The sequence below is a fragment of the Cryptosporidium ubiquitum genome (assembly GCF_001865345.1).
Source record: "Cryptosporidium ubiquitum isolate 39726 chromosome Unknown contig_21, whole genome shotgun sequence".
Lineage (NCBI taxonomy): Eukaryota > Apicomplexa > Conoidasida > Eucoccidiorida > Cryptosporidiidae > Cryptosporidium > Cryptosporidium ubiquitum.
Genome location: NW_021639833.1, coordinates 94,599 through 119,610, shown reverse-complemented (window position 1 = coordinate 119,610; position 25,012 = coordinate 94,599). Strand labels below are relative to the sequence as shown.

General features: G+C 25.2%; 12 protein-coding genes across 12 annotated transcripts; 7 read left to right on the top strand and 5 right to left on the bottom strand.

Annotated features, from left to right (window-relative positions):
• Position 1: 1 nt before the first annotated feature.
• Positions 2-742, bottom strand: cubi_01742 (uncharacterized protein; the record flags this gene model as incomplete). Its single annotated transcript, XM_029018754.1, has 1 exon — positions 2-742. One exon carries the CDS (start codon positions 740-742, stop codon positions 2-4), a length of 741 nt encoding a protein of 246 aa, XP_028873138.1.
• A 391-nt stretch (positions 743-1,133) lies between these two features.
• Positions 1,134-2,201, top strand: cubi_01741 (uncharacterized protein; the record flags this gene model as incomplete). Its single annotated transcript, XM_029018753.1, has 1 exon — positions 1,134-2,201. The coding sequence occupies one exon, from the start codon at positions 1,134-1,136 to the stop codon at positions 2,199-2,201; it is 1,068 nt and encodes a 355-aa protein (XP_028873137.1).
• A 2-nt stretch (positions 2,202-2,203) lies between these two features.
• On the bottom strand, positions 2,204-2,953 carry cubi_01740 (uncharacterized protein; the record flags this gene model as incomplete). Its single annotated transcript, XM_029018752.1, has 1 exon — positions 2,204-2,953. One exon carries the CDS (start codon positions 2,951-2,953, stop codon positions 2,204-2,206), a length of 750 nt encoding a protein of 249 aa, XP_028873136.1.
• A 303-nt stretch (positions 2,954-3,256) lies between these two features.
• Positions 3,257-5,025, top strand: cubi_01739 (alpha beta hydrolase; the record flags this gene model as incomplete). The annotated part of the gene is made up of 3 exons (XM_029018751.1): positions 3,257-3,346; positions 3,423-3,902; positions 3,979-5,025. 3 exons carry the CDS (start codon positions 3,257-3,259, stop codon positions 5,023-5,025), a joined length of 1,617 nt encoding a protein of 538 aa, XP_028873135.1.
• A 21-nt stretch (positions 5,026-5,046) lies between these two features.
• On the bottom strand, positions 5,047-5,673 carry cubi_01738 (uncharacterized protein; the record flags this gene model as incomplete). The annotated part of the gene is made up of 2 exons (XM_029018750.1): positions 5,047-5,402; positions 5,565-5,673. The coding sequence occupies 2 exons, from the start codon at positions 5,671-5,673 to the stop codon at positions 5,047-5,049; spliced, it is 465 nt and encodes a 154-aa protein (XP_028873134.1).
• A 679-nt stretch (positions 5,674-6,352) lies between these two features.
• Positions 6,353-7,321, top strand: cubi_01737 (RING domain-containing protein; the record flags this gene model as incomplete). Its single annotated transcript, XM_029018749.1, has 1 exon — positions 6,353-7,321. The coding sequence occupies one exon, from the start codon at positions 6,353-6,355 to the stop codon at positions 7,319-7,321; it is 969 nt and encodes a 322-aa protein (XP_028873133.1).
• Positions 7,322-8,090: 769 nt separating this feature from the next.
• On the top strand, positions 8,091-8,609 carry cubi_01736 (uncharacterized protein; the record flags this gene model as incomplete). The annotated part of the gene is made up of 1 exon (XM_029018748.1): positions 8,091-8,609. One exon carries the CDS (start codon positions 8,091-8,093, stop codon positions 8,607-8,609), a length of 519 nt encoding a protein of 172 aa, XP_028873132.1.
• Positions 8,610-9,183: 574 nt separating this feature from the next.
• Positions 9,184-10,187, top strand: cubi_01735 (uncharacterized protein; the record flags this gene model as incomplete). Its single annotated transcript, XM_029018747.1, has 4 exons — positions 9,184-9,357; positions 9,530-9,703; positions 9,817-9,879; positions 9,981-10,187. The coding sequence occupies 4 exons, from the start codon at positions 9,184-9,186 to the stop codon at positions 10,185-10,187; spliced, it is 618 nt and encodes a 205-aa protein (XP_028873131.1).
• A 37-nt stretch (positions 10,188-10,224) lies between these two features.
• Positions 10,225-14,592, bottom strand: cubi_01734 (uncharacterized protein; the record flags this gene model as incomplete). The annotated part of the gene is made up of 1 exon (XM_029018746.1): positions 10,225-14,592. One exon carries the CDS (start codon positions 14,590-14,592, stop codon positions 10,225-10,227), a length of 4,368 nt encoding a protein of 1,455 aa, XP_028873130.1.
• A 1,348-nt stretch (positions 14,593-15,940) lies between these two features.
• Positions 15,941-16,987, top strand: cubi_01733 (uncharacterized protein; the record flags this gene model as incomplete). The annotated part of the gene is made up of 1 exon (XM_029018745.1): positions 15,941-16,987. The coding sequence occupies one exon, from the start codon at positions 15,941-15,943 to the stop codon at positions 16,985-16,987; it is 1,047 nt and encodes a 348-aa protein (XP_028873129.1).
• Positions 16,988-17,131: 144 nt separating this feature from the next.
• On the bottom strand, positions 17,132-20,140 carry cubi_01732 (uncharacterized protein; the record flags this gene model as incomplete). The annotated part of the gene is made up of 1 exon (XM_029018744.1): positions 17,132-20,140. The coding sequence occupies one exon, from the start codon at positions 20,138-20,140 to the stop codon at positions 17,132-17,134; it is 3,009 nt and encodes a 1,002-aa protein (XP_028873128.1).
• A 967-nt stretch (positions 20,141-21,107) lies between these two features.
• On the top strand, positions 21,108-24,977 carry cubi_01731 (translation initiation factor 3; the record flags this gene model as incomplete). Its single annotated transcript, XM_029018743.1, has 2 exons — positions 21,108-24,168; positions 24,640-24,977. 2 exons carry the CDS (start codon positions 21,108-21,110, stop codon positions 24,975-24,977), a joined length of 3,399 nt encoding a protein of 1,132 aa, XP_028873127.1.
• Between the last annotated feature and the right edge of the window lie 35 nt (positions 24,978-25,012).

The following is a 25,012-nucleotide window of genomic DNA, read 5'->3' as shown; positions in this document are numbered from 1 at the left end:
ATTAATTAATTTGATCTTTTTTTCTTTTTGGTAAAACTGAATCAAACGTAGTATACCAATTACAAGTCTCGTTATATTTGACAATACATTCAATTACATGATTAATTGTAAGGACTTGATTTGAACATAATGTAATTCCAGATTCTATAATTGGTAGTTTGGCAGTTTTAATATTAAATTCTTCAGCTCTAAGTTTACTTATATTTTTATATTTATTTCTGTCAATTATTCCACCAATAATGAATATCTGTTTGTTGTTAAATCCTTGATCCGTTGAATTTTCGTATTCATCTTGATTTTTTTTATATGGTAATACATTATTTGAATCTGCTGATAAATAAATTATCTCATAATTAGAATCTGTATTTAAAAATCGATTAGAAATGACTTGATCAACTTTATCATTTAAGATTTCAACTCCAAGCCATGATTCTGCTAGTGTTTTATATAATCCTTGTTTAAGTCTTTGAGAAACACCACATATAATCATTTTTAAAGGTATTTTTGATTTTCTTATACAAGAATAAGATATACTAAGTTGTACAACTAAACTTTTAAGATTACGCTCAGAAAGTTTATCATCATAATCACAATCAATAACAATGGTTGGTCCAATTCCGATATTTTTTAAGTAATCTTGATTACATTTAAAGTTTCTATTTTTCCTGTTATCATTAACTCTCTTCTTAGTTCGACCTTTTAATTCATCATAAATACTCTCAAGAGATGTTTCAGACTCCATTTTTGTATTTTAATACTAATAGAGGAGTTTAATTGTTTGAAAGTACCTTTTTTCTCCTTATTTTACTAATACGATAATTTCCAATTTTTTTTTTAATTTCATAGTTATAACATCTTTACCGCCAATGGAAATTGTGCATAATCAAACACGTCATTTTTTACAATGTGGACGGTATCTAAATAGAAATAATATTAGTCAAAAACGAGAAAAAAAATGAGGGTGTGAAAAAAAAGAAAAAAAAAGAATTAAATAAAATTATTAAAAAAAATTAAATCATATAATTAAATAAACAAAATCAAAACCTATTATATTCAAAAAATTTTAATGGACAATTGAAGTTTTGATTAAGAGAAGAATTAAAAGTGTGAATAGAAATTAAATTAATTAAAAAATGGTTTTAGAAATATTAGTAATAATTTTCGTAATAAATTATTTACTATTACATTTTCCGAAAATATTAAGAACAATAAATGGGAGTAACTCAAAATTAAAAGTTTCTGAAAGTGTTTTAGGAAAAGGGAATGGTTGTTTACATATTTCTCATAGAGGAGGATCTGATGAAGCACCAGAAAATACACCTATGGCATTTGAACATGCAATAAATTATTGTAATACAGATATGTTGGAAACGGATGTATGGTTAACAAAAGATAATTTGTTGGTTGTAATGCATGATGAGAGTTTATTACATGTTTGTGGTTTAGATCAATCAATAAGCGAAATTAACTATGCAGATCTTCCAATGACAAAAGATTCAGAAAGTTTAATCCCATCTTCAGATTTCTTGAATCAAAATGAATGGAGAGGTTATCCAAAAAAGTTTTCATCACAAAAATTAGTAACATTAGAAGAATTATTTCAGAGATATCCTGATATATTAATTTCTGTAGATGTTAAAAATCCTAATAATAAAATAGCAGTTTCACATACTGTTGAGTTGGTTAGAAGATATAAAAGAGAGAATAAGACAATGTTAAGTTCATTTTGTAATGAAAATGTTAGTTATTTTAAAGAGTATAATAGAAATAAAAATTCACCAGAACTAGTAATATGTATTGGTAAAAAAAAATTATTAAAGATTTTTCTTGCATATTTTATGGGATTCTTACCTTGGATTAATATAGAAGAGCATGTATTATCTTTTCCTATGAGTTATACATTCTTTTCATCATATGGAAGAGTTTTTGCAAATAAGCTTTCTAAATATTTAAAATTAAGTAAATACCATTTAGAATATATTGAGAATGAATTGATACCAAATATTTTAGTTTGGTTATTTAGCAGAAAATTATTAATAAAACATTTACAAAAAAGAGGTATAAGATGTTTTGCTTGGGTGTGTAATAATGAAAAAGAAATGAATATATGTAAAGAATTAGAATTAGATGGAATAATGTCAGATAAGCCAACTTTATTAAGGGAATATTATATAAAGAATAGAATCAAGCCTTTCAAATAAATCTATTGTTTTTCTTCGTTATATTTTTCATTTAAAGCATTAATAAATACTTTCATTGGATTTTTATTAATTAAAGAATCAAAATTAATATCTAATCCAAGAGCAGTCGAAAGTGTAAAGATCTGTTCAGAATATATAGATTCATCTAATAATCTCATAGTATATTTAACTTGAGGACAATTCAATGCTGAGTTAATATCTTGAAGATTTCTTTGATTTAAAGGCATTTGTTCTTTAAGTTCCTCAATTAGATTCTGATCTTGTTTAAGTTCATTAATAATCTCGCTGGTTAATATTTCTGATAATGAGATTCTTCTTTTATTTGTATTACTATTCATCTGTTCAAGAATACTTCTTATAGTTTTGTTTAAATCATTGGTATTTGACTGAATGTTATTATTATCATCTAATATTAAATTTATCTGATTATTTAAATCATTTAAAAGGCTATCAAGAACCAATTTTCTATCTTGTATCCAGTAAATACTCAATGGTTGGCAATTTTTCTTTAATACAAAAACATTATTACTCTTACTTTCTTTAATTATATCAAATTTTAGTTCTTTTTCTATTTTTACTTCATCCTCGTAAACTTTTTTATCTATATTATACCACCTAATTTTATGTGTGTTTTCATTTAGTTCTTTTATAAACTGAAGTTTTCCTTTATCTATGCATGCCTTTACTAATTTACCATCCCACGTCATTTTACCTATTTTATATTCTTTAATTATTTGTGTTGAATCTTGCATTATTTTTTCTAATAACTAAAAATATCAAATGCTAAAGAATTTTTTATTGGTTTAAAAACAAATTTTGATATTTCAGATTGGTTTTATATTAACTTGATCAGTTTATGTTTATTTTTCTTTTAATAATTTGTAATAAAATTACATTAATAAAAATATTTAATATTGGCGCCTAAACTACCCACATGAATAAAATAAAATTAATAATTATATAAATGCAAAAGAATTGGTCAAAAATATATATTATTAATTTTTATTAATAATACTAACCTAAGATAACTTGAGAAAATTTCCTTAAGTTAAATAATGGAGATTTTTTCTGATAATAGTAAATACATTAGTGATTTGAAGAAGCTTACCTACGAAGCAGATAAGATTATACAACAGCATCAACAAGTAAGTTCGTTATGTAATTATTACATATAAAATTGAAATAAATAACTTGATTTAAAAAAATTGTTCTTTCTAAAAGTTAATTGAACTTGATATTAATTTGAACATAAATAGAGAGTCACTTTCGGCATTAAGGAGAGAATATATTCAAATAAATCAATCAAAGAAAAATAATAAAGTGGTAACATTGCAAGGATTGGAATATAGTCAATTTGATATATCTAACAAGTTATTAAAATTAGGTGATTTTTTTATAAGTACTTCAAATTATATAATACATAAATACTTATTATCAGAGAAGAAAGCAATCAGTGATTTAATTGAACAAGTTAGAGAAAATAGATACAAACAAGTTGAGAAATTTTTAAATCTTCATCCAAACATACCTGAAAGTTCATTAAGTGAGTTAAGTTTTATCATTAAAGATACTAAAAAAGATAAATCCAAGATTAATTTGGATAATAGTAAAAATAAAATTATTTCTCAAGATATTAAGTTAATACCTACTTTTAAGATATTTAACAAAATTGACAACCAAAATCTAATAGACTTTGCTTCAGTGGATTAATTATTTTGATATGTCTCAAAGATTTGTAAATTTATTAAGAGTTAATGGGATATTAACTTATATTGAGAGTAATTTCTCAATATTAGAATATTTTACTCAAAATGATCAAAATATACAAAGAAATCAAGTCCTGATATATGTATATAATCATGGATTTCCGGATTATTCAATAGATTATAAAAATGAAGAAAATCAAGTAGAATTTCAAGTGTTGAATAATGATTTTAATCGTTCTGATATTTCTTATAAATTGGAGATTATTAAAGACCTAATTCATGATCATATAAAATTATCTAGATTTTGTGAAAAGATGAGGGATATATGTTTAAATGAGAATCATATAAATAAATTGAAAGAAAAAAGCAAAATTGAGAAATTTTTATTTATATCATTTAATACAAATGGTATTGGTAAATTTACTCAAAGAGGAGAATTTTATGATAAAACATTAATAAAAGATATGTATGACATTGAGACAATAGTAGAGTATTTTTCTGGTGTATTATTTAAAAATTCAAAATTAATAATGATTGGTTTAAGTACAGGAGCATTTTTAACATTTTCTTATTCAACAAATTATACTAAAAGAAATATAAAAGATAACAATGATTATTTTATTTCTAATTCTAATTTAATTGGTATAATATGTATTGGATGTGTAGATGATATTCCAGACAGTTATAGCTTGGATTTTAATAATAATCAACTGAATGAATTTATAGAATTGGGATATACAAAAATTAACACAAATATACCAATTGTTAATAGTAATATAGATTTAATAAAAAATGACGATAAACTAATTTCAAGAGATTATTTGGAATCATATAAGATATTTCCAAAATTTAACTTTTTATTGGAAAATAAAGAAAAAGTAATAAATTGTCCAATATTATTAATACATGGTACAGATGATCAATCAGTACCTTTTAAAATGTCACTAAATTTATTAAATTTGAATAATTACAATCAAAATTCTGATAATATTAATATTAAAAATAATAAATATTTAAAATTGGTAGAAATTAATAATGGTAATCATTTATTAACAAATTCAAAACATATGAAAAAAGCACAGAATGAGATTTCAAATTTTGTGTTTGAGATAATATAAGTTTATAATTAATATATACCTTTATAAATTTGTTGATCTAAGTATAGGAGAAGTAGTACTATTGTTTAAATTGCCACTACTACTAATATTTAAATTACTGTTACTATGATTATGATGATGATTATTATTATTGTCAGTAATATTAGAATTTTGATCTAAGAAAGAAATTACATTATTTAAATTGATTGTATTATTCGAAAATATCATATCATTTTCATTTTCTGTATACATATTATGAGAAATAAATGGAAATAATGTTGACAACATACCATCCAGGTTTACAAGCTTTTCAATGGTAGATAGTTGAGTTTCAATTGCTTCTTTTTGATATAATTGAATAGAATCTATAATGTTAACTTCAAATGCATCATCAGTATCTTTGAATTTATCTATATTGCAAATATTTAAGCATGTTTCTATAATTATTTGTAATTTTTTTTTGTTACGTGTATAGTAAAAATAATAAATATTGAGGTACATTAATTAAGTTCTTTCCTTAATTCTTTGCACTAAAATTCAGAAAGCTTATTTGAACTTACCTGGTAAAATATGATTGATATCAGAATCCCATGACTTTAACTCTTTTTCATCCAAGACTTTTTCAAGGTGGTGAATATGATATATACTAAAGTTTGAATCAGATATCATTATTTTAAATGAATGATCATCTAACTTGAAATATTTTTTTAGTGTGTGTTGAATTTATTTTATGTATAAATGTGTTTATAATATAATAAAATTATTATTTAAAAAATACTCAATATTTACACAATACTTGTATTAATTATTCAACTTAGTGCAACTTATTCAATATTATATACTATTACTTAAAAAATACCACTTAAATTGGCGCCAAAATAAAGCGGGAGCTTGTAATAAATTCAAAAATGAATTGTAAAATTTTAGTGGAAGAGTAAATTTTCTGATTTATTACTTGGAACGAAATTAAAGAGAGATTGGGCAAGGAGTTTCAAGGTGCATTTCAAATGCTATACTATATGATATGAATGTATATACATATATATATATATATAATATATATATACATATATGTATATATGTTTCTATAATATATTTAATTAATATATATACATACTAATAACAACTAACATCAATAAATGTGTATATATACTTGATTATATTATGTAAACTCTTTGGGGGCTTATAGTAATTAAATAAAGAAATAACTGGATATCTCTAAATTGAATTGGTTCTTAAATATATAGGCAACAAAGCAAGTAATATTGAAAGAAAATAACGAGAAGAGTACATAATTTTCTATTAAATTTGTAATAATAAAGGTAAATAAATTATATTATAAGTTTTAATGGCTGAAAATAACGGTAGCAACATTATCATTTTGAGCTCAAGTTCGAGTTCTGAAAGTGAAAATGAACATAAAACATTCAAAAAAATTAGAAAAGTTAGGAAAAGTATTCAGAAGAAAAGAATAACTGAAGGAAATCACATTGAAAACAATAACAATATTGAATGTTTTACTAACTTGAACCAACAAAATAATCCTAATTCGGCAGCTTCTTATTCTATATCATCATCTTCATCAAAATTATCATCATCTTCTTCTTCCTCATCCTCTTCTTCGTCTTCCTCATCTTTTCAAAATAACTCGTTTGAAGATGTATACTTGGTGAATGAACAAGATGATACAACCAATAATAGACAATTGGAGAAAAGTAAAGATGAAGATAGTGACGACAATGAACAGGTAATTGAAGTAATCGACTGTAATAGTAGTACTATTAGAGCTAATTCTAATACCTTTAGAAGAAATAATAGAACTCCAGTCTATACACATCCATCCTCATCATCATCCTCATCCTCATCATCATCATCATCATCACTACCACACTTTCCTTCGAGAGGAATTTTTAACATGTCATTAAATGAATTATCGGGAAATGTACCAAATAATTTCCCTTTACTTGGTATATATTCTAATATTGTAAATTTTCTAAATAGATCAATGAATTCTAGTAATATAAACAATCAAAATAGAAATCAAGTAATTGGAAAACCTGTTGAACTAACCCAAGAAGAAAAAGAAAAAGCTGCAAAATTTACATGTCCAATATGTTTAGAAGATTGGGACAACATTATGTCAAGAACATTAACTATTAATCAATTTCTCCCTAATATTCGTACCCCTGTAGTTATTACCCGTTGTGGACATCACTTCTGCCTAAATTGTGCAGGAAATCTTGTTCAAAGAAAACAAAAGTGTCCAAGGTGTAGAAGAAATCTTACTAAGAAAGATTTCATTAATTTTTATGTATAAAACTTAGTCATTATTTAAATCAATTTTATCTCATTATATTTATTTGTTATTAAAAAAAAAAGAAACTTTATTATTAATAATTAGTCTAATTGCACTATATTATATATGTGGCGGGAATACCTGTGCATTTATTTATTATTCATTATCATTTAATCTAATAAAATTATATTCTACAAGGTTTTATATATAGTTTGCCAATTCTTGCAAATTAAAAATGGTAACAATGTTAAAAACTTATGTAATTATGCAAATCATTTCAATATCAAACATCTTTTTTTTTTTTCTTTCTTATATACGATTCTAAAATTATATTATTTTGGCGGGAAACATGTATATCTAAAGAAATGTAAAAATATTAAAAGTCAGATTCAAATTACAAAAAAAAATTAGGAATTGGGATTAATAGGATTTGCACGTATACGTAAAATCACAATTAATAGTAATAAAATTAGTGAATATTTTTAAAGTAATAATTAATTATAAGAATATCCAAAAATTAACAATAAAATATCAAATATCTTTATGCATGCAAAAAAAAATGAAAAAATTAGATAGAGAATATTTTAATTATTAAATAATTAGTAAATTATAAAATTACTAGTTATTATCGATATATAATTAATATATATATATATATATATATATATATATCTAAATACAAATATATATGATAAATAAATAAAAAAAATAGATAAATAAATTTATACTAATAAAAAAAAGTCAGTAAACTAATAAAGTACTATTTAAATAATCGCAACTTTAACTAGAAATGAAGGGAGCAAGACAAGTAGTCACTACTGGTAGTCCAAAAGTGGAATTACAGAAGGATACTTATGTAATTGAAAATCATGTAAATTGCAATGAACCAGTCGTATTAAAAGAAGGAAGCATAAAGAATAAGATATCAGTAAGATGTTCTCAAAACAGCAGAATTGTTATTGAACAAAAGGTGAATAGTATCTTTATCGAAGATTGTGTTGGATGTATTTTCCTTGTAAATGGTGTAATTTCATCCATAGAAATTGTTAACTGCGATGATGTTAAATTGCAAATGACTGGTGTTGTTCCGACAATTTCTCTTGATCAGTCAAATAAAGTTAATATCTACACATCTAAAGAAGGAAAGAATGTTGAGGTTTACAGCAGTAAATCTAGTGAAATGAATCTACTCTTTCCAGGAGAAGAAGAAGGTGACTGGAAGGAACTTGCAATTCCTGAACAATTTGTTACTAAATACAATGAAGCTAAAGGTAAATTAGAAAGTGTTGTTTCTCCATTGTATGGATAATTGTCATATACCAAATAATAAACGAAAAAAAAGGTATCTTGAAGTGGTTCTAAATTGATCAAAATATCAATATTTCTAAATAATTTAGCTAATATTGACAAGATTAAATGAAGTATTAATAATAATAATAATAATAAGAAATGAAAAATAGTGAAATAATTATTGTGAGAATAAATATGAAATATCTTTACTTTTATACAATTTTTCTCTTTAGTTTCAAACTTTAAATAAACATAAATATTAAAAGTCTAAAAGGGAAGAAAAAAATAATATCGAGGAGAAATTACTAAGTTCAAACATTATGGATTATCCATTCTATTCAATTGAATGACATTTTTTGTTTATTTCCATTTTATCGTTGAAATTAGAGATTTTCTGATATAATATAGTATTGATATTTATTATCTGTGTTTGATTTGTTCATTTTTTTCTTTGTTTACATTTTCTACTATTCTTCTCACTCTCATCTCTACATGTATTTATTTTTTGTTCTTATTTTCTTTTAGTAAAAATAAACTTCCCGCCATACGTGTCAAAAAAAAAAATAATATTAAGTTTTGTGTGAATAACAATAATGGAAACATCAAGAAGTGAGTACGAGTTTTGTCGGAAGATTTTGGATAACTATGATAAATACAACAATTCTTTAAAGAATTATCAAGCATGTAACCATGATAGAAGTAAGGAAAGAGAATTATTTGAGAGGCCTACCACTGATAAGCTAAATGCTATTAGATTATTCTGTGACGTAAGTTTATTTTCCTTTCTAATATTATTAAAAAGAAAAATATAATAAATTGAAAAAAAATAATCAAAACTTATTTCTTGTATTTACATTCCCATAATCATTCTTTATTATTATTTACCTTTAATAATACAATTCCCCACTATATGATACAATAATGATAAACAACCTGTAGGAAGGAAATGCTAAATATCAAAATAACGAGATTGAAGAAGCAATATTGGAGTATAAGAATGCACTCATCTACGTAGATTACACTTTTCCTGAAGACAAAACTCTAGAAGAAGAATATAACAAACTTATTACACGTATTCATCTCAATTTATCTGCATGCTTTTTAAAAATTAATGTAAGTTGTTTATTTAATATATATATACATATATAAATATATATAAATATATATGAATATATATAAATATATATATATATATAAGTAATTAATATATTATATCCACTATATAGGAATTTAATATGGTTATTCTTCACTGTAATAATGTACTAAAAAACGATCCTAATAATGTTAAAGTAAGTATTCACTGAATTTATTCCATTATATTTAACCAAACAATAATTCTAATATAATATTTTTTTAATATATTTAAATTGCCAATATTTTTGTATTAAAGGCATTATATAGACTTGCACAAGCTTATATAAATATTTACGAACATAAAAAAGCTATAGAAATTATTAATAATGTTTTATCCAGTAATAATGATGATAAATCTGCCTTTATTAAGTTAAGAAATGATATTATCTTGATTGAAAATAAATACAAGAATTCCAACAGTGAAAAATATAAAGGATTATTTAATAAAAAACCGAACTGTTAATAATAAATATTTACTTAATTTTTCATTTATAATTTCATTATCTTGGATTGACTCCCCAATTCAAACATGGATGTTGTATTTCACTTGCATTAATGTTACTATTCCTTGTATCACCATTTGGATTATTGCTTTGACTGTTATTATTATTATTATTACTACTATTATTATTAATACCCAATATTCCTCCTCCAATATTAGCATTGTTTCCATTCTTAATATTATTACCATCACTGTCGTTAAATACACTGTTAAAATAGTCAATTTCATCAATATATGGCATATTACTTTTTGTATTACTATTTGAATGACTATCACTTATACCGGAAACCATTAAATTTGAATTATTTAATGAAATATTATTATTATTATTATTACTCAGTACTATGTGATTATTATATGGAATATCACCTATATTATTTGGAGATTGGTTATGGTATATATGGTTTAAATTCTGTTCTTCATCATTAATACAGGAATTATTCGTATTTGGAATGTAACATACTGAAGGTAATGGATGTATTACATTTGTATTACTATTCAATTTATTTGAACTCATATTCTCGTTATCTTCCATTGTACCATCTATATAATAGTAAACAGAATCGTCATTCTTATTTGATTTTTTCTTAAAACTATATAAATTATCAGAATACTTTGTTGATACTGTTGTAGATGGGGTTGGTGTTGAACTATTATTAATATTTTGGTTATTGTATCCCAAAATATTTCCATTATTATTTACCATATTGTTCATTCTTAAAGAACTAGAGCTCAATGGATAACCTCCAATATTATTATTATTATTATTATTATTATTATTATTATTATTATTATTATTGGTATTATTAGTATTATTATTACTATTGTTATTGCTATTATTAGTATTATTATTTGAGAACTGTTTTTGTAAATCTTCTATCAAAGCTGAATTCATATTTGAAGTTGAATAATTGCAATTATTTATGTCTGAGATGATACCCCCTCCTAGTAACATATCTTCGTGGTGAATTTGGTGAATTGTTATATTATTAATATTTTCATGGTTAATATTATTATTAATAACAGGAGTAGCAATAGTTTCACCTGTATTCATGTTTACTCCACTACCATTACTACTAATAGTGCTTGTATCTGTAACTGAATTTCCATTTATATTAGAAATAGAATTTGTATCAACACCATTATTTCCCAAAGAACTTATCCTAGAAAATAAATCACTTTCATTAACCATATTCATTGAAACCTGATTATTTATTAATTGTGTATTTCCATGAATATTGATGTTGTTTTCAATTATATTGTGATTATTTATTACATCAGTCATATTATGATTATTACCTATTATCTTATTTAAAATGATCTGGGATTGTGTTAATTGATCCATTAGAGTATTATTACCTTCATTAATTGAAACTCCAGAATGTACTGTATTTAATCCATTGTTTTCAGATATTAACAAAGATGATGTACCAGAATTAATCATACTATTATTATTATTATTATTATTATTGTTATTATTGTTATTGTTACTGGATATAATTCCATTTATATTATTTGAACATATATTACTTGTATTGCTGGATTTATCGCCATCATTATTACTAGAATTAGTGGAAATAGAATTGTTTGTATTAGCAGTAGAGAGAGTAACTGTAATGTTAGGATGTGTTCCACTAACATGATTACTGATATTATTATTATTGTTATTATTATTATTATTATTCAAAGTATTACCAGTAGACGAAATCTGATTCATTACAGGACTTGTAATGGGGATTGTCATACCTATATTTGGATGTATACCTGTATTATTAATGCTACTAATGTTAGTATTATTTCTAACATTCAAATGAATAGGCTGATTGGATGTATTGGCTGTATTAACTGTACTACGACCCCTTTTTGTATGTGGCCTTTTTGATGAACATCCTCTATATAATAACAATAATTCCAACTTGGCCTCAATTTGAAAAACACATACTTTTGGTAATGGAATATCTTCAACAAGAAATTCTGGAAGTGCTAAAGATGTTCTACTTTTCTTTACATCAATATCTCTCTCTCCATCTGGTATTACTAATTGAGTATGCCTTGTATCTCCCCTTCCTGGAGATAGTAAATTAAAGTGCTCATAACTTTTTTGATTATATGGTGGTATTCTAACTAATAATCCCCCAAATCTTAATGCTCTGTATAAATTATCACTATTCAAACATGTTGGTAAATCAATAGTTTGTACATCCTTATCGCCATTAACTAATTTTCTAATAATTAAAGCATTTTTTCCATCCAACCATTTAGCTAAATATTCATCAGTTAAGTCTAATGGTATTTCTGCAATCTGGCCATCATCATCGTCCTCATCATCTTCCATCCCATCTCTATAATCACCCAATAAATTACCATTTACAGTTTTATGATTACCAATATTTCCAATAGTTGCAGCAATTCTATTATTACAGTCTTCTGAATCTACGTCTAATACCAAGCCATTATCTACAATATTGCTTTCATTATGAATAACGTTATTATTACCTGTATTGTTATTACAATTCATCCCTAGTAATAAATGATTTTCCAAAATTTCATTTTTTCTTCTCTCATTTATTAATAATGGTATACCATCATTTAATCTTTTTTCTAAATCTTTGGATTTACTATTATTTAAGTCTATTAAATTACCTGATGATAACAATATATTTTGTTCACCGACTGTCATAATACCTTCTCCTGTCATTCCCATACTTCCATTCATAAACCCTGATATTTCTGCTTCATTAATTTCATCTCCATTTGAAATATCTTCAATTACTCCGTTATTGATTGTAGGTAACAAAGGCATTGCACAATTTTTTATTCCAATTTCTCCAATGTTTCCATTAAATTTTATTTCTTTTCTATTCATTTCAATGTTTTCAATATCATTAGTATTAATATTTGAATTACTAATCATCATATGATGATTATTCATTCTACCAGAAATACGACGATTACAATATCCTCTTGTTCCATTTGATCTTCTTTCACTATATCTTGCTGAATTTGTCTGTTTTCTCAGCATATGATCTCTCATAATATTACATGATTTAATAAGTTGTTGAATAAATCTATTAAGGCATTGTACTCCTTCGTTTAACTGTCTTTGTACTTGTTCCTCCGCTGGATGCAATCTTCCTGTTTTATAAGCATATGACCAAAATTGTCTATCATATGGGATCTGATTTCCATGCCTTTGTAATATGAAAGCAGCAATCTTTCTTGGCAATCCCTCTACTATATTACTCAACCATAATTCTCTTACTCTTGCCAATATCTTCCTACTATTTGATTGTGCTGGTGTACCACTTAAATATCCTGATAATAATAATGAGCTATTTTGAATTATATTCCCAACACTAACTCCAGAATTTGTGTAATTACATACAGAATTTGCCATATGATTATTATTATTATTACTATTATTATTACTACTATTATTATTATTATTATTGTTATTATTATTAGTTATAGTAGTGACAGTATTATTATTACTATTATTAGTAGTAGTAGTGATATTAGAATTATTAGTATTACCATTACTACTAATATTACCTGGTCCATTGATAATAATATTACTATTCAAAATGCCTGTTTTTGTATTAATACTTAATACGTTTGAGGTTGAAGTTGAGTTTGAGTTGATTCCTTTAAGATTATGGCAATTTTCCGATTCAATTGATTGATTACTACCTAAGATAAAGTTTCCATTGATATCTGAAATAATTTCTTCATCTTTTCGTGCATTTATAATATCTTTATTAATCCCTGTAGAGTACAATGGAGTTGTAATTGACATTGAAGTCACTATAGATTGAGGTGATAATGCTCCTATTAAGTTTTCTGAATCTCCAATATTTTCATGACAACCGTTATTTATCTGATTTCCCTTACTTTGTATTTCTTTTTCATTATAATAAAGCAATATATTCTCATTAACCATACAATTACAAATCCTAGTATCTTTAACTGAAATTGCATTATTTTTATTTACTGGACAACTACAATGATTACAAATAATCTTCTCATTATAAATGGTAGTTCCAACATTAGTATTTTGATTATGGTTTAAATTATAATTTAAAGAGATATTTTCTCCGGTACAATAGCCAGGCAAATAATTCTCAACTACATCATTTTTATTATTTTTATATTGTGGGTGTAAAAGATTATTACTGACATTTGCATTATTATTTGCTGAATAGTGTCTTGTGATTATTTCATCATAATCACCTTTTGGAAGCTGAGCATTATAATTATAAATGTTAGCATCAATTGATCCATTCATCTCTTTTTTATTACCTCCATTAAAAATAATTACTTTCTCTGAAATTTTTTCATGATTAATATCATCCAAGACTGCCTCCATTACTTTTTTTAATCCAATTTTCTCCTTACCTTAATCTTTTAAAATTTTGTTTGATTGTGAAATATAGCTTAGCAAAGCTGTAAAATAAATCTAGTATTCATTTATTAATAATATATATTGTATATATATTTTTATATATATACACATATATAATTTTGTTCACTTTTTATTTATTTTTGTTTCACCATTCAATCAAAGATTTATTAAAATTCCTTTAAATCAAGCTGCCTTTTAAATATATACATAGATAAGTATCTACTTTTCTTTTTTATTCGATCTACTTGAATTAATGTTATGGTATTTCTACAATAACCTTTACTTATTGGTATTTTTTTCAATCCTCAATCTTCCTCCTTTCACTCTCTTTATCACTACACCTTTTTATATATATTATATTTTTTACCCCGTTAACGAGATCCAATAATAAGTGCGTAGATATTTAGATCATTTATCCTCGTATTTAATTATTATTAAGGTACCCCATTGTAATATAATATAATTTATTATTTTCCCCTCACCTAAAATGCATTGGATATTCAAAATTATGCATATCTTTATATATTGCACATTTTTAATGCATATTTCTCATAATAAAGTAGGCGCCAACAACTTATGATTTATTCTTAGTTTAAAAGTTGCATAATGAAGAATTATTTTTTCCATTTTTTATATATGTAAATAATTTGCTTTTCTCCTTTTATAAAACATTTCCAAAGTAGATTGTTATAATTATTTAACCTTTAAATCTTTACTCTCTAATCATACCAGTATTCTTTTTGTAGTATTTGGACTTGTCTTTTGGAATCTATTTAAACTTTTCTTAAAAATAATAAAATAATTAAAATTCCAAATATTTATTTAATTCCAACTATTTTATTAATGTTTATTTTTTTTCTTAATATCTATTGGACCATTTTTAAAAATTGTTGTCCACATGCATCATTGCAATATTCTCTATACCGGTGCATGTGAAACCACATGTGGGGAAATTTGGCGCCACACGAAATATTTGTATAATTTATTCTCTAATGAGTTTTTTAATTAAATAAAAATTAATTAATTAAATTGGACGAGAGAAAAAATTATCAGCAGTATTAACAGAAACAATAATATTATTTGTTTTCAAACAATTATATATCAACATTATTTGTTGAGTGACTAATTGAGTCAGTCATAACTGCTAAACAACTTTGAAAAAGAGCTCAACAAAAGTGAATTAAAGTATCAGATTTATATGACAGATTCTTAAATCAAAAGGAATATATAGAGGTGAAATAACATTAATAAACTTTTGTAGTAATTCAAAACTAAAAAAAATTAAAGTTAAACTAGTATTAATTCATTTTAAATGATGTCGACAGTAAATCAAAACGAACTAGTTACTGAAAATAATGAAAATCAAAATACTTTAAATGAAACAGTTTATAATGGTCCATTAAAGTTGGAACATCTTCTTCCAAGCGGATTAACAAAAAGAGATCTGGAAATACTTCGTGAAAATGGGTACCATACAATAGAATGTCTTGCTTATGCTCCTAAAAAGGCTTTATTATCAGTTAAAGGAATTAGTGAACAGAAATGTGATAAAATAAAATCTGCATGTAAGGAATTAGTAGCAATGGGATTTTGTAGTGGAACTGAATATTTAGAAGCTAGAACTAATCTGATCAAATTTACAACAGGTTCAAACCAATTAGATAGGCTTTTACAAGGTGGAATAGAAACTGGAAGTATTACAGAAATTTTTGGTGAATTTAGAACAGGAAAGACTCAATTATGTCATACTTTAGCAGTAACATGTCAACTTCCTGTTGAGCATAAAGGTGGGGAAGGAAAGTGTTTATGGATTGATACTGAAGGTACTTTCAGGCCTGAAAGAATTGTGCAAATTGCTGATAGATTTAACTTAAATTCTTCAGACTGCTTAGATAATATTGCATATGCCAGAGGATTTAATACTGAACACCAGATGGATTTATTACAATCAGCTGTAGCTATGATGACAGAATCCAGATTTGCATTAATGATTGTTGATAGTGCAACAGCTCTTTATAGATCAGAATATAATGGAAGAGGAGAATTAGCAACAAGACAAAGTCATTTGGGACAGTTTCTTAGAGCACTTCAAAAAATTGCAGATACTTTTGGAGTTGCTGTTGTGATTACTAATCAAGTAATGTCAAAAGTTGATGCTATGGCTGCTATGTTTCAAAATGATAAAGTACCTATTGGAGGTAACATTATTGCTCATGCTTCTCAAACTAGATTATTCCTCAAAAAAGGAAGAGGAGAAACAAGAATTTGTAAAATATACGATTCTCCTAATCTACCTGAAGGTGATGCCACTTTTTCTATCACGGAAGGAGGTATTAATGACCCTAAGGATGAAAAATGAATTTAATCTTAACCTGATATTTTTCTAAGCCATAATAAAAAACAATAGTATCAAAACTTTAAATAATTAAAAAATTCTTAATTAACTAATTAATCAATCATTACTATTTCAAGCCATAATGAATAAATTTAATATTTTTCAAGATTACTTAAGAAGACTTATTTTATTCATATATAATGGAATTGAAAATACTTTATGTTTCAAAAAGTAGTTATATTTTCTTCGTTTATAGGTAGTTTTAAGCCAATAAACTGATATCAACTCATTCTCTATACAATTTCTACATTTTACCTTCTGTTCTTCTTTACTATAATTATAAGAAAGACGTGATCTTTTCAAATTATTTACTATTTCACTATTATAAAGACAATATTTATGAAATGAATCATAACAATAATCACAAGTAATTAATGTACCAGGATTATTGCAAATATTGCAACATTCGTCACTACCAATTCCCAAATCAAATAAATGCCAGAAAAGTGAGTTATTACTTAAATTTGAATTATTTTGGTCTAAATAAATAGATAAACGTTTACATATTTTTTTCTTTAAATAATTAAAATTAAAAGGATGTTTTAAATAATTAAACTCTTTTGAGTTAAATACAAAAGGAAGAATAATCCAAGGCTTATTCATTAATGTAATATTTTTTGATTTCTTTAAATACCAATTTGATATAACGTCAGGAGAATCAAAGAATAAAAGACTTGTATAACCATATAATGAATTTCTAAATTTAAAATCATATGGGTAAATTTGAATCCTATTAGTAATATGTTCATGTAATAATTCATTATATTTTTTAATATTATTATTATATTTTTCTGTTTTATAGTATAAATCTTGATGATCATTTATGTAATCAAATCTAGATGTAAATATTTCATCCAGTTCTGAAAAAATAGGATTATTAAATAATGATTTATTTAAGCTTATAAATGAGTTTAACATGTTATTTTTCATACATAATTCATTTCTCTTCTTAATAAGCTCCTGATTAGATTCTTTAAAGTTTTCTATCCCAATTCTCCCTTTACAACAAGGGGAATTACATTTACATTTAAAGCCAATATCAAAAGCTGTAAATGAATAATCATAAGTAAGTTCTTCATTTGGTTTAATTTCTCTTTGAGAAAAAATGCCAACTCTACATTCATTTCCAACTAGCCACTTTTGTGCAATACAATTTGGATCACAACTATGATTAATTAATCTACTTAGATTTCCTTTATTTGTGCTATCAATTATATAATCATTTCCAATCTCCATACAATACCAGTGCCTTTCTCTAGTATCTTTTGATAAGATAATATCTTCATTATAATCACAATTATCTTTATAAAAATCCATCATTAGAGACTTTTTCCTTGATTCTAATTCTCTTTTCTTATATTTCTCAACTCTTTTTAAGTAATTTTCTTTTTTTAAGACTTCTCCAACATATTCTATAATAAAAGTATCTTTTGGAATAGTCATATTAGTAGTTACTCCGAACCCTTTTTCTCCAGCATCTATTACTTTTAAATTTTTCAATATAATTTTCTTTTGATTATCTAAAAATTTGTTATTATTACTGTTAAATATTCTATTCATACAATTTTTTTTCTGAAGTTTTTCATGTAAGCCACATATATTTGAATTACATTCAATGTACATTGCAGCATTTTGACAGGTATCCTTGTCACAAATTGTCTTGCAAACACACTTTTCATTAAATATTTTGTCTTTTTTATTATAAATAAATGCTTTTTTCTTTAAGTTTTGAGTATTTTTAAGATGTTTTTCTTTTTTTTTCTTTTTAATTTCAGAAGAATCACTAATTGGTAATGGTTCACATTTCTCATCCTGGGATTCATTTATATTTTCTATATAGATATTTCTTTTTATATGTGTAAATCCATAATTTTGAAAAGAATTGATCATCTTTTTACCTTCATTTTTCATATTGCTTTCGTTAATTAAATTTTCTATTTCTATATATAACCAGTCTTTTGATTGGCCAGGTAGTTCAAATGGTAGTGAATTAAGTTTATAATCGGAAGATTCCAAATGGTTAACTATTTTTTGAATTAACTCCAATTTTAGTTTTTTATTTAACTTTTCTCCATTATTAGAATTAAAATAACTCTTTAGCTTAGTTTTCAACTTAAATCCAATTTCTTCTTTAATATTATACGTACTCAAAATCATTTCACTTTGATTATGTATATGTTTATAGCAAATACAAACCCCATTAATTAATTTAATAGAATCTGGGTGTAAGCAATGATCATGATATGCCGAATTACATTTAATACAATAAAATAAATCATTTGGATTGTCTAATTTAAAAGTAGTTCTTTTTTTCTTTGAAATTTCAATTATAACCCCACTTTGATTGGTTTTATTTTTTTTTGTATAATCACTACAAGTTGAACAATAATGACGATTACAAATGAATTTAAACCCGAATTCATTTAATAATCTCATAGTTATTTCTTCTTTCTCTACATTTTCCGTCCCAAAAATTTTTTTAAATATATTACCACCTATATTGATCTCTGGGTGCATACATGCATTCTGATTAGGCGCCATGGAAGTTTGTCCACATGAATTATTGAAGGTCCAAATAATATTATGATTACAATGAAGAATACACTGAGTATGAAAGAATCTCATACAGATTGGGTGGTAGCATTTAAGGAAATTTGAGTCTGATTTTTTGCCGAATGAATTACATATGTTACAAAAAACAAGATGATTGAGACAATTTTGGCATTTCCACCGAGTATCTGGTAGTTTTACAAGTCCTACGCATTTTAAATGATATGGTTTTCTGCAATATCCTTCACATTTTATCATATTTGAGAGTTCAGTATAATTTTCTATATGGTTGCATGTTCCACATGATTTTTCTAGGTTATCGTTCCAAACTCGTTTTTTTTGATGTAATCTGTCATTTTCATCCAAAGCTTTACTATATTCTGTTTCAGAATCTGATGAATAATCATCCCAATAGTCACTCTCAAATAACTGCTGATTCAAGTATTTGTCTAATGGAAATGAGCTTGATAAAGCTATTTCATCAATTGTACAATTTGTTGAAGTTGTATGTAAAAACTCATTTTCTTCTCTTTTTTCAATTATTTTGTCATCATTTTTTTCTTGCATTACAGATTTGAATGATTAACAGAGAAATATAAATGTACTTTCTTATATACTTATTACCGAATCAAAAAAAAATATTTTTAAAGATTCACGAAAACAGTTAAAAAGTACTTATATAAGGAATATGGATATAATTTAATTTTAAAAATTTTTAAATAGATTTTTATACATTAACATGAATTTATTTAATAATTTTCTTTTTTCCCACAAGAACAAGGTAACTATATTAATATGACAACCCGCTTGGTGTTTTTATGTTAAGAAATGAGGCAAAATATTTGGAATTATGTAAATAATGTAGTCAGCAATGAAATGACCAATTAAACTTTGGTTCGAATCAATTTCCTTAATTAATTCAAAGAAATTAATAGAACAGTAGTTTCATCGGTCAATTCTCGGGATAAGTGATTTTTTTAATGAAATATTATGTGCACAAGCATAAAACAAAGAAACAATAAACAATTGAAATGAATGAATTCCTAAACCATGTTTCACTCAATAATTTTTTTTCTAAAAATAAACAAAATACAAAATTTTTTATAGAAAAAAAAATTTCCCAAATATGATGGAATTACTTTATTAATAATTATATTTAACGAGACAGAGCTATTATTTAATACTATTGTTGTCTTTTGGCGCCAAGGTGAAAGGAAGAGTAAAATCATTTAAATATATATAAATATAAATTAATCCCCAACTACTAAAGGGAAAAAAACAAAGAAATAATTTTGTTTCTTACAAAATTATAAAGAAGGAGAAGTACAAGAAGTAAAAATATTCATATATAGAGGAAGAATAAGTGGTAGGAAGACTTTGCTTTAATAATACCTTACTTTTATTTGAGTTAATAAAGTTGTCAAATATTTACAAAAAAGCAAAACTTCTACTAAGTAATAATATTGTTGTGAACAAATTTTTATTAAGTGCCTCTCAGATAAAGTATTTAAATTAGTGTATTATTATATAAAAAATGTTGACATTTCATAAACCAGAAAATGCAATCAGAAGGGTGGAGGAACTTAGATCAATTGGTCAGGATGAAACTGCTCTTCAATTACTACATTCAGTAGTAAATCACAGAAGATTTAGAGTTCATGGATGGGATTCTTCACAAGAATTGATGATGATTCAGTATATTATATTGTCTGTGGACCTACAAAAACCAAGAATGGCTCGTGAAGGACTTCATCAATACAGATATGTAACACATCAGTCTAATATTGGGTCATTGGGTAAAGTTATTGTGGAATTTCGTAATAGAGCAGAAGAGCAACTTCAATCAGTAAAAAATGAATGTGTTGATTGTATGGATCCAAATTTGATCAAGGAAAATCTTGAGCAAGAAGAAACACCAGAAAGTTTGTTACTAGCAAGTTTACAGATTGAGAGAAGGGGTGCTAAAGAAAAGAAGCTACACGAAACTCTTAGGTTTACTTGGGAAGCATATAAAATGATTTTAGATATTATCAGACTCACTCCTAAATTAGAGAGAATATATCATGAAACTGCACAAAGAGCCTTAGATTTTTGCTGGCAACATAGTAGGGCCAGTGAATTTAAAACACTATGTGAGTTGCTTAGAACTCATTATCAACTTTTAGTTTCAAATCGTCATCGTCCAGAAATTGAAGTTATGCTTCGACCAGAATGCCATCTTGAAACACGTATAGTACAACTCAGAGGTGCAGCAAAACTATCATTATGGAATGAATGTTTTACTACTGCAGAAGAAATCTTTCATCTTGGAATTTTCCAATTTGATCCTCTTATAGGAAATTCTTTTACTCAGAATGCCTCTTTAACTTCTAATAGTCAAAGTAACCAAATAAATACATTGCATGGTACAGTCCATCAAAATAATTTTTTAGGCGGCACTGCTCTCCCATTACATAGCAATACCTCAAATACTGCTAACTTACAAAATATGGATAGTGCACATGCAATGAAAGTTAGACCAACATATTTAAGGTGGGTTGCATTGTATTATGATATACTAAGTAAGATGTTCTTGTTAACGGAAAATTATTCATTTCATGCCTTGGCACATTTGAAATATTTTCTACATCTGAAACAATTTAAAAAGAATGTATCTAAAGAAGAATTAACAAAAATGGCATCAACAGTAGTATTAGCAGTATTATCTATTCCATTAAGCGAAAATAACTTGAGTTTAAATTCAAAATCACGTTATTTTATGGGAAATATGTCATCAAATGATTATTACCCCCAAGGTGATCAAGTTAAAAAGGCGGCATTATTGTTAGGATCATTATTTATTCCAACAAGGGAAATATTAAAGAGCATGTTAATTTCAAAAAATATTTTAGGACTATCATTACCAGTATGTCAACAACTATATGGAGTAATTGAAGGAAGATCTAATACTTTAAAATTATGTGTTAGTACAAATGGTTTGCTTACAAACTTAATGGAAATTGATCCAGATTTTAATGAGTATACACGCCCATTAAAAGTAACTATTTTAACAAAATTATTCTTGTTAATTTCAAAAGTATATTCATCTATTTGTATTGATCAATTTTTGAAGAATATATGTCCAAATGACTTTTTACCATGGACTGATACAGAAAAGCTTTTAGTACAGCTATCAAATTCTTCAATAATAAATTTAAGAATAGACTATGCAAGAAAATGTATTTATTCTGTAGATAAATGTTTGGGATACAACAATAGTACTAATAATAAAAGTGGTAATTTAAATAATGTTGGATTATGCATAAGTGGATCATCACAAATATTAACAACTAATAATATTAATAATAATAATTCAGGGTCTAAATATAATAATCAATTATCAGTTTCAGCTTTTATGTTGGAAAATCTTTTAAGAAATTTAGATAAAGATAATATAAAGATTGGATTACAGAATCAAAATACAAAGATTTCTCAAATGGTACAAAGACGTCTTCCAATTGAGATGATTTCAATGGAAAAACGCATTGAAGAAATTAAATTAAGAAGAAAAGAAAGAATTGAAGAACTTAAAAGAGTTGAAGAGGATAAAAAACGTCAAGAAAAGGAGGCAAAAGCACAAGAGGAATTATTAGAAATACAAAAGAGAGAGGAGGATAGAAGAAGAAGAGAAGAGGCAAGACAACTGGAAGAAATTAAAAAGAATAAAATTGAAGCTTGTAGAATAATGTTAGATACAATAAAGAAGTTGGCATTTAAGAATACTAATTCGAATAAGATAGTATTGAAAGGAAAACTTTTGGATGAAATAACATTAGAAGATTTATTAGAAGGGAAGATATTATATGATGATTTAGAAAGATTACAAGAAGAACAATGTAATTTTGAGAGACAAGAAAGAATTAAACAAAGAAAACAAGAAGCTAAAAGATTGGATCACTTAGCTAGAGCATATAGATTAGAGGAAATTCCATTAATTAATGAATGGAATAATAAGATAATTCAAAGTGATAAAGAATTACATAAACAATTACAAGATAGTTATTTATTAAAAATTGAGGAAATTAAGAAAGAAGCACATAAAGAGAAGGAAATTTTGAAGACAATATTACCATATTTGAATAATTGGAGAGATAAACAATTAGAAATAAGAAAAGAAGAACTTATGGATGAACTTAAAGTACAAAGATTAAGATGTATTAAAAAAATTAAGGAACTTAAAATTTCTCGAGCAAAAATTAGACGTAATGAGGCTATTGAGAAGAAATTACATGAGGAAGAGCAGAGAAGAAAGGAGGAAGAAGCTAAAAGAGAGGAAGAAGAAGCAAGATTACTTGAAGAAGCAAAAAGACAAAAAGAAGAGAAACGATTAAAGATGCAAAGACAATTAGAAATTCAAAGGAAAAGAGAGGAAGAAATTGAGGCTAAATTGATGGCTGCAAATTCTAAGAATAGCAATAATGCAAATTCAAGTAGTAACAGTGGTGGTTTTAATGATAGAGGTGATACGATTAGTTTTACAAGAGAAGGTGGTGGAAATAGTAACTCCAATAGAGGTTTTGGAAATAATAATAGATCAAATAATAGTAATTCTTCAGGTAAGTTATTAAAAATTATATGGGTAATTGATATAAAAAAAAATTATTTATTCAAAAAAAAAAAACAATTCGACTATAAATATTTATATATAAATTATGCCGCGCGCGGGAACTTTTGATTATTATTAATAATGCAAATATGAATCATTAAAAATTATTGAGATGAAGAAAAAGAAACTAATAATATGAATTAAAAAGAATTAAAGTTCATTTTTGTTATTTTTATAATGATTATAAACTGGCTAGAACATGAGGATTATTATTATATGACTAATAATTATTTTCATGTTTCAGAAATAAATAATGAATGAATAATCCCAATTTGCACGTCAGTATGAATATTTTTAACAATAATGAACTTTTAATATTTTTTTTTTTGGTATATAATAAAAGTTCTTAATATATATAATAAAATAGTCGTTATTTGTTTTTAACTTAAAATGAATACATTTTTTAACTTTCATATTTTAGGTATATCATTTACAAGACAAAAAACTGGAACTTCAGGAAATACCAGCCCATCAAAAGTAGATTTTACACGTGATTTTACAAGAGGAGTATCTAATACATCAAACTCTTCATCAAGTGCTTCTGCAGGAACTGAATCTGCAACTGGTTTTAATAGAACAAATAGCAACAAGAACGTCAGTTTTTCAGATTTAAGAAGAACAGGAACTAACGATCAATCAAAAAATCAGCAGCAGCACTCATCTTCAATGGGAAGAAATTCAAACAACTCTTCTAAAAGTAGCCAAAGAAACAATAGAGAAAGAGATACACGCGATATTGATACTAATAAGTGGAGGTGAAATATTAATTACATTTAATTTATTGATTGAAAGAT